This window comes from Merops nubicus, unplaced genomic scaffold (assembly GCF_000691845.1).
Source record: "Merops nubicus isolate BGI_N331 unplaced genomic scaffold, ASM69184v1 scaffold11083, whole genome shotgun sequence".
In the NCBI taxonomy this organism is placed as follows: Eukaryota; Metazoa; Chordata; class Aves; order Coraciiformes; family Meropidae; genus Merops; species Merops nubicus.
The window spans coordinates 79,138-88,564 of NW_008600969.1; the positions used below are offsets into that span (position 1 = coordinate 79,138).

The 9,427-nt window shown below is 38.3% G+C and overlaps 1 protein-coding gene across 1 annotated transcript in view; it reads left to right on the plus strand.

The window, feature by feature from the left end:
• Window positions 1-9,427, plus strand: part of MDN1 (MDN1, midasin homolog (yeast)) — a gene marked incomplete at its 5' end in the record, with an annotated part of 93,355 nt that overhangs the window by 73,533 nt on the left and 10,395 nt on the right. Inside the window, 15 exons of the mRNA XM_008937845.1 lie at window positions 601-1,077; window positions 1,628-1,854; window positions 2,215-2,361; window positions 2,573-2,745; window positions 3,107-3,268; window positions 3,397-3,534; window positions 3,751-3,892; window positions 4,779-4,948; window positions 5,180-5,323; window positions 6,004-6,136; window positions 6,739-7,052; window positions 7,279-7,440; window positions 7,810-7,911; window positions 8,079-8,280; window positions 8,977-9,150. Coding sequence (XP_008936093.1) covers window positions 601-1,077; window positions 1,628-1,854; window positions 2,215-2,361; window positions 2,573-2,745; window positions 3,107-3,268; window positions 3,397-3,534; window positions 3,751-3,892; window positions 4,779-4,948; window positions 5,180-5,323; window positions 6,004-6,136; window positions 6,739-7,052; window positions 7,279-7,440; window positions 7,810-7,911; window positions 8,079-8,280; window positions 8,977-9,150 — 2,867 coding nt within the window. The remainder of the gene's footprint in view (window positions 1-600; window positions 1,078-1,627; window positions 1,855-2,214; window positions 2,362-2,572; window positions 2,746-3,106; window positions 3,269-3,396; window positions 3,535-3,750; window positions 3,893-4,778; window positions 4,949-5,179; window positions 5,324-6,003; window positions 6,137-6,738; window positions 7,053-7,278; window positions 7,441-7,809; window positions 7,912-8,078; window positions 8,281-8,976; window positions 9,151-9,427) is intronic.

Sequence of the window (9,427 nt, forward strand, 5' to 3'; positions counted from 1 at the left end):
AGACTGGAGATCAGTGGTAGAAAAATCTATGTTAACCCCAGGAAACCTGGAAAAAAACAAAACAAAACTAACAAAATAAACAAAAACCCAAAACACAAATTTCCCACCAACACAAATTTCCCACCACCCCAACTTTGCTGTTGCAGGAATAGTAAAAATTCTAAGACGCTTACCTGCATTGCTGTAACTTTTATTGCAAATCAAATTAAAAGTTTGTTACATGCTGTTTATTATGCAGCACTTGAGAGCATGAAGGTGTGTTAGAAACTAATTTGCTTTTATAATGGAGGAAAATTAAGAACATTTGAGTATTGGGCTGGAAGTTTAAAGTTTATTTGAAAACATGTTATTCTGAAAAATCTCACAAAGCTGTGTTCTCAAGAGAACTCAAAACACATGCAGTGGAGAGAAAAATGCAATGATTAAGCAAAGTATTTTTTAGAAAACACTGTCATTTTAGTTTTTTCAGAAAAAGTTTGACTTCACTGAGTTAATGTTATTTAGAGCTTTTATGAACTTAGCATAAAGGTAAAGCGTTTTAAAGGGAAATATAATATAGAACTTGGTGATTGTAACTTTTCCGTCTTTTTTCTTAACCAGGAACCTCCTGAGTCATATACAAGAGATAGATTCTAGGTTGACTGCTGACAGAGAATATAATGTAGCATTTCCTCCTCAAGACAGTGTTCAGTGCTGGACTGACAAACTGCAGCAACTTTCCACGCAATGTGTGGTGGTTATTGAGGAGCTGTCTTGGTTTATGCAGTGCTGCCCAAAAGAAAACTTAAAGTGCAGTGACAGTGAAAGGACAGATGTCAAAACAAACGTTTTTCAGAATTCAGGACCTGAAATGGGAGATGTTTTAACAGGAATACCTGACCTAATTCCCTCGGAGCTAAAATACTTGACTCCAGTAACAACTGAGCAACTGCCTCTGGGATGCAGGATGCGAAATAAAGATGAGTTATGGCTGCAGGTAGCTACACAATTGACTGCAATGCTGGCAAATGTGAAGGCAGTGAAAGCAGAAGTGGACAAAATAAGACAACAGTCATGTGAGACTCTGTTTTATTCGTGGTGAGTTCTCCATGTGCATAAAATTGAATTTCTGTGTGTGTTCCTCTAAGATATTTGAAGTCATCTTGCAAATGTTTTTCTATGCATGTCTTGAAAAGTGGGTTCAGGTGCTCTTGAAGCTTGTTTCTGTTCTTTTTTTCTTGCAAAATGCGTGCATGGGTTTTTAAACAAATGTGTGTGTCTTCTGTTCCCCTGACAAGTCAGGAAAAAGTGGTTCCCCTCGCCTGCTCAGTTTCTTTGATCTCCTGGGACTTCCTCTCCATAGCTCCTTAGTTAGTTAATGAGGTGAATTTCAAATGTAAATTTAATGAAGAAATTTCTCTTTTAAAAGAGCTCTGTAGCATATCTAATAATAAAAATAGTTATAACAACATAACCACCTGTCCACTCCAAGCAGCGCGGTTATAACTGGCACATGTGCTTGTTGTCAGACTTGCCAAGTTCAAGGTGGAGATCAGCTGCCTTCTCCTCATCCCCACCCTGAGAGAGGGTTTGATCTTAAACTGAAGTATTTGTTCTTCCTTCGGTATTCTGCTATGTCTTGTTGCAGGAGAGATTTTGAAGTTTGCACATCAACTATGAGCTGTTTGCTGGAAGTCTCAGCTCAGTTACGAGGTATAGAGTCCCTGTTTCTTCCAAATGGGGAAGACAGGCAAGCTTCAAATCAGATGGCTCTAATCAAAAGCCTGAAGTATATACAAGAAGAAGTTAATAATACATCAGCAGACTTCATAGCCTGGAGAACACAGGTTCTTGCTTCCATGTCAAATTGCAATGGTAAGGACAATTCTCTGCCCATTTTGTAACTGAGATAAACATACAAGAATTCCTTAGATTGGTTATTGCAGAAAGATGCCTCCATGTTCATTCAGATATCCAGAAACACTTGATGAAATCCAAACTTAAAAAGTCTAGGCTGGGTTTAAGTTGTGCAGTGATGGGGCTTTTTTCCCCCCTTAGTCACTGTTAATGACAGATCTTGCACCATAGTTGTAGATCAGGGTTAGCAAGGAGATTTTAGTAGAACTATATAGTAAAAATTGCATAGTGCTTATTGTGCTGCTTGCATGGTGGAAACATAGTAACCTATAATTTAATGTATTTCTATGTAAAACTGCCCATGTTATGATTCAAAAGGAAATCAATGGTCAGATGAAGAGTTTGTGGAGCACTTCTCAGCAAAAGTGGAAACTGTTATCCGAGTTGTTCTGTATGCCATCCAGTGTCTGGTTGAGAGAAAACAGGAAGATGGAAAAGAAGAAGAAAAATCTCCAGACGAAAATGGTAAATTTGTTGTTTTACTTGGAGGAGAGTTTAAGGAATTTCTAGGCTTGTGTAGTTTAAACTGTGTGTCTAGCAGAGGTACCAATACACAAGAAACTGCCATTTTAATAGAATTCTATTTAAACAGGTAGGATATATGTTTCTAGATGGCTTGCTGTAATATTTTTCAAATGTATGACTTGATTTCTGTCTTTATGTATTTCAAACAAAGAAGATGCAGCCTCATTTGACGTGATTAAAGCAGGACATATAACTAAGCTTTTGGATGAAGATCTCTCTGCTGATTTGGATTCTTTGCATGTGCAGAAAATACTTTTAGCAGTTTCAGAACTCCTGGAAAGCTTGAAATCTTATGGGGAAGATTACACTTCAGATAAACATAAGGTAAAATTGTTCTTCTCAAGAGCGTTTGGCTTAGGGGTCTCAGAAGATTTGGGACTGACAATTTTGGTAGTTAAACATGCACTGATAGATATTGTCCAATACCTTAGAACCAGAAGCACATGAGGAATTACGACCAAATATAGATAGTCTTACGTAGTGCAAAAGCCAGGTGTTCCTTTAATAAGGAAAAGTTTTAATTTTTGTGAAAGTTTAGAAAAAGCTCTGGAAACTTAAGAGATTGTACTTAAACTCGCCTACTCTTTTGAGCATTTGTTTTCTGTCTCTACTACTACCTTCTCTAAGGTGCATCTCAGTCTGTACATAATCACGTTTGACAGCTGTTCTTTGGTTTTAACTGCAGTTCTTCAACCAGTCCTGCTATTTGCTGGTGCGTGTGAAGCCCATGCTCTGCAAGTATTCAGACCTTATCCTGTTCTACCTCACTGTTTCACTGGCATCTCATAGGAGTACTGGAAAATTGCTTTCTGTTCTAACTAGCATTTTTACAGAGCTTGTCCAAAAGGTAAGTTATTAGAGGTAACACCTACTTATAAGAGCATATATTTAATATATAGAAAAGACTTAAGTAGAAACTAAGCTAAAAGATTTACTTGCTACTACAGAAAGTTTTGAGATTGTTTGCCTTTGTAGGGGTTTTGTCTTCCAAAAGAATTACTTGAGGATGAAGCTGGAGAGGGAGCAACACAGTTCCACGATTATGAGGACGGTGGTATTGGAGATGGGGAAGGCAAGAAGGATGTGAGCAACAAAATAGAAAGTGAAGATCAGGCAAGTGTTGGGGTTGTTCTTGTTTAATTCAAGCAAAACCAAAAAGAACCTGCGAAATCCACATTGTAAATGTTTCGGGTCAAAGAAACGTGAAGTTGCCTTTGGTCTCCTGTTCAGGTTGGCTTTTGTCTTTGCATCTAAGCTTTTAAATACTGTTGCGGTACTTTAATATGTATGAAAGATCCGTTGTAATTTTTGGCTTTAACAATAATTCAGATAGAAGACACCTTTCGAAAGGGTGAAGAGAAGGAGAAAGAGGATCAAGATTCTAAACCAGATATAGAAGGAGAAGACAATGCAATTGAAATGTCAGAAGACTTTGAAGGAAAAATGCATGATGGAGAACACGAAAAAAAAGGTTTGGTCCTTCCATTGTGTCAAACTCATAAGAAATTTTATAGACCAGTCCAACAATGGATGATACTTTTATCTAATGAAGCATATACTGAAAAGTCAGTATTAACAACACAGGAGTGCCACTTGTATATGAATAATAAGTGGTGTTAATATGAATGCAAAGAAATGGACAAAGAAAATAGCCTCTCTCTTCTGTCGCTGTGGTGGTGTAGACACATTTTAAAATCAGTTACTGACTTTGTGGAGCTCTTGAAGATAACAGAATGCTTGAGAGTATGGCTGTAGTTAACTTCAAAATGTGACTTAGGAAGCTTTTGACAACTTCTAAGCAATGAAAAGAATTTAACTTGACCTTTTTAAAATGGAAAAAACAAAAACATTTGGTAGATCCATTGAGGTTGCTACTTGCCCAAAAGGTAGAAGTTCTTCACTTTAAAAGCTAACAGCTTGAACATCTGAAACTAATGTGGCTTACAAATTACAGTGAGTTAGTCTACTTTAGATCTCTGACAAAGTGCCAAGAGTAAGTTCATCTGCACAAGAAGGGAAAGAAGTCCCAAGCTCATAAACAGCTAGAGTGGAATGAACCTTCCCCTTGCAGTAAGACCAAAGCATTTTGAAAGTGGAGGAGGGGAGAGGGAGTTTAAATCATCCAAGTTTGGCACCTGGGACTTGTTAAGCAGTGTCTGTATGTCCAAGAGAACACCAAACCACTGAATTAGGACCCTGCTCTTCTGAGTGTTAGTACATGTTTGTCTTTTCCTGCACCTTTCAGTTAACAGCACAGAGTGATTAAATTAAGGTGCAAGTATGACTGCTTGTTTCTGAACTTACCAAAAGTTGGCTTTATCTCTTCTGTACTGAAACTCATTTTGAACTGTGCACAGAAAATGATAACTCAGATGAAGAGGAGGAGCTGGATAAGCAGATGGGAAATCTTGATAATGCTGAAGCTGATGATAAACTGGATGAGAGGCTCTGGGGGGATGAAGATGATGATGATGATGATGATGATGACAGTAGTAAACCAGAAGAAACCGGACCAGGAATGGATGAGGTAAAGAGAAAAGGGGTGGGAAGAAGAATATCAGAGGAGTTAAACTCTGTTAACTTGATGTGACCTAGACTGTGAGCTCCCTTGCATAGCTCTTCATCTTGGAAAGGGATAATTTTGAGTATATCAGAAGTTATTCCATGCTGTTTTCTCTGTAGAAGATGATGACCTGTCAGTCAGACTTTGAGAAGCAGGTAGCATAACTGAGTTTCTTTTGAATTTGTTGGTTGATAGGAGGATTCAGAGCTTGTTGCGAAAGATGATAATTTTAGCACAGGAAACAAGGATAACAAAAAAAAGCCTCCCAAGGATGAGGAAGAAGAGCAACAAGATGATGACAGTGGAAACAAGGAGAAAATCCATGAACAAATTGATGAGGTAAAAATAATTTGGACTGCATAGAGTACATTGCTGTTAAACCATATTCTGTTGCTCACATCTGCATTTCTGAGGATGTGAAAAGCTCTTTAATAGTGAAGTGCACTGAAAGAGAGTTCTTTTCAGGGCTAAAAATAAATTGTATCCATTGTATCTATATTTTCTGATCCATAATCCAGAAGGACTTTGTTTGCACTAACATGAATTTGTAATGGCTGCCAAAACAGGCTTTATACCGAATTGATGTTTTGATGGGCAAAGCTTAAAACTTCTCTTCTCTGTGGCAACAGAGACATCTTAAGTCAGTGGGTCTCATTCCAAAAATGTGTATACAGTATGCTTGAAGATTCTGCATAATATACAAGAGTGCATTTACCATCTGCAGTAGTGCAGATTTTCTTCAGACTCTCAGCTAGGGATACTGGATTCTGAACACAAAATATGCTGTGTGGAAGCAGCAGCAATTAATGTAAATGCATTTGCTGAAATTAATCCCTTTCTGCTATTTATATATGAGGGTGTGTACCACTGGAAATGAGTTTTTAACTGTTCAGAATGTAATACAGTATCCAGTATTTGTGTCCTAGAGAATGCAGTAGTCTCTTATTGCTCATCTTTGCCTTTCCTCCCATTTATTACATACTTGTTATTTATTTTTCACCCTATTCTTTTGCTGACAGCGTGAGTATGATGAGAATGAAGTAGATCCTTATCACGGTGAGCAAGAAAAGCAGCCTGAAGTTGAACCTTTGGACCTTCCTGATAATTTGAACCTGGAGAATGAGAAGAGTGATGAGGACGAAGAGGATGAAGGTACAGCTGAAAAATCTCTCTACTGATTCCCAGATGAAAGACAAATAGAAATAGGAAGGAACAGTCAAATAATGAGCTCTCTTTCTCTATAGAAAGAGGAGAAGTGGTGGTAGGATTCTATATAACAAGCTGCAAATTCACTTCTGTGTACCAGCTCAGATAAGAATTCAACATGACAGCATTTTCCTTTGCCTCCCTTTCAGACACACTGTGGAGCAGTCTTTCTGGTGTTATCCAAGTGATGCAACCTAATTTATGCTAGAAGCTCCTTATTTCATTGTCCTGTTGCTTTTGTGGTTTCAGTTTTTTCTGTGATACTTACAAGTGTTTGTACTCAAAGTCAACTGGCCTTCCAGAATGTTAGGTTAAAGGAAGCTAATAGGAATTCATTTTGCTGTGTTGTTAGTTACAAGCCAATTGTGACTTAAAGAAATTATCCCCTATAGAAAATAATAAATTCTATGTATGGTATTCTCTGTATTTTCTTTTAAGATTTTTTTGATAGCTTGGGAAGTTGTATTCCAAATATCTGTAATATTCACTGTCTCTGTAGTTCTCTGAAAGTTTTGTATCCCTTTCTGATTTTTTTTTCAATCCAGAAGAGAATGCTTTTGAAATAGATGAGAAACCTTTTGATTTAAACGAGGCTGAGAAAACAGAAGAACAGAATGAAGAGGGCACTGGTGAGCCAGAAGGAGATGATCAAGATGCAGAACCAGCTGAAGAAGACATTTCTGAAGATAAAGAGAAAGAAGATGAAGGGGAGAAAGAGGCTGATGATCAAGAAGAAAATGCAGGGAACACTGAGGACGCAGCAGAAGAGGAGGAGGAAGAGCCACAACTGCATGATGAGGAAAAAAATGAATCTGCTGAAGATAAGGGAGTCCATGCTACAGACCAAGGCCTTCAGCCTCAGGTACAGAGTAATACGTAAAAGCCTGATTTTCTTTCCTTTCTTTTTTTTTTTTTTTTAACTGCATTGTACAACACTTAAGAAGCAGGTGTGTTCTCTGACACTCTGAAACAAATTATTTGACATTGAGTAGGTGCAATGTTAATGAGAATCTTCAAGCACATCAACAGATGTGCCATCCCTTCCTGATGTTTTTTTAGAATGTTAAAATAAACTGCTATTATTTCAGGAAGAAGAGGACAAAGATAATTCAGAGATGGATGAACAGATCCCTGAGTCTGAGGAAAGAATGGAGCATGAAACACAAGGGCAGACTGGGCAAGAAAACCTGCAGAGTGACAGTGCTGTTGAGCTGGCTGGAGAGGCTTCAGAAAGAGACCAGTCTAAAGAGGTACATTACATGGAAGTGTCTGAGTTAAAAATGCTGAACTTGTGAATATGTCACTCAAGTTACAGTCCAGGAATTGCTGCCATGTTTTTAAGAATTGTCTAAGATTCACCAATTATAAATTCACTGAAAAAAAATTGAAGACCCAGGTAGCTACCTTCATAGCAATAAAAACTGTGTAGTAAGTTAAGGATAATTGTTGAGCTGCAGAACTGTCTCGTTTGCTCTCCACAAGAATAATACTTGCAGTTGTGAACCTTTTGTCATTCACAATAGAAGGTAGCCCAGCATTGCAGTTTAACTTCTCTAATTTGACTACAGCAGTTGCTAAATCCTTTTTTAGTTACCGTTGCCATTTTTTTTGCCTTTCAGGAATACGGAAGTGGGGCTTCAAATGCAAATCAATCAGAAGGCCACGAATCCACCCTCATGGCCCGAATGGCTTCTCAGAAGCAAAGCAGAAAAAATACGCAGGTTCATCTCTTCTTCTCAACATATTAATATTTTTTTTTTTATTTCAGTGTCTAAATATTAGCCAGATAATAGGCAGGATTCAGTTTCTCCTTGTTAGAACTCTTGTGCTGATTGGTGTTTGGTTGCACCTCACCTCGGATGAACTCCGTGAGCAACTTCTTTTTCAGAGTTTCAAGAGGAAGCCCGGGCAGGCAGACCAGGAGCGCTCGCTGGGAGACCACAACGACCACGTCCAGAAGCGGCTGAGGACCATGGAGCCCCGCAGCGAGGGGACGCAGGACGCGGCTCAGCCGAAGGAGAAGGTGGAGGAGGCTGATGCCTTTGAACACCTGAGACAAGGCTCCGAGAGCTATGACGCACAGACGTATGGTACGGCAGTGATGCTGGGGGTAAAGAGTTGTTGTGGCAGGATCAAAGCCTGAAGCACTCCTCTTTACTGTAGTTTTTTCCAGTAGATTTTTTTTTTAAAGTTAGCTTAACAGTCCTTGCTTTGGGTTTAAAATGTAGCACCATTTCGCCACAATAAATGATACTCTTTGGCAGTTGGGTACAAACTAAAGATAACATTTTTGAAAATACAGAATTGACTTATAAAAATGGATTTTAGTTTAATAAACTAAAGTCTGTTCTCTCCAAATCTTACTTCAGTTAGTTTGAAGCCCAGACTTCCACCACAGATGCACAATTTTTAGGATAACCCAACAGATTCTTCATTCTGCATTATTCAAATTGCTGTCTCTTAAAAAATATTCCTCTAGTCTAAATCTAGTTAAATAAATTGCTTTCTATTAAAGTAACTAGTCTGTTTTATTCACCGGGTTTTCAGGGCAGTAGCTCACTGACAACATGGCACAGCACAGTGAAAGATAAAACTGAGGTTTGAGACAATAGCTCAGATCTGATCACTAATCTGTTTATATTTAAACTGTTTCACTAATTAGTGAAGTAGTGAAGTTCACTAATACTGATATGAAGTGGCCTCAGTGCAGCATTATTTTTTTTTTTTGCTACTTCCCTACTTTTCCTTCTGCTTTCCCCTTAATAAGTATTGTTGCCTTTGTACAGATGTAGCTAGCAAGGAGCAAGAGAAACCCATCATGCCTCTTGAAGACAAGGAAGAGGGAGATTCTGAAGATGCAGCTATGGAAACAGAAATGCAGAACGAAGAGGATCTCAGAGCCGTAGACACGGAGGAGCTGAAGCCAGAAAAAAAGAAATCTACGGCAACTAAAAATCATGGTACATGAACTTAAGAAACAGTCTAAACATACCCTGATGTCTGTCTTTATATGTAGGTATTTGTATTTGCATGTAATGGATGTGTACATGTTTTATAAGACTAAAATACCTGCTCTTATCTGACTTTCCTGCAGCAGTAGTCTTACTCCTAACTGGTAACCAGCATGGTGGAGTGACAGAGGGGTTTGCTGTTTTCTTTCAAGTTAATGATCTCTAATCTTCATCCACTTCTTTGAAGAAGTAAAAAGCAAACACATTCCTGATGTTAGCAACGGAG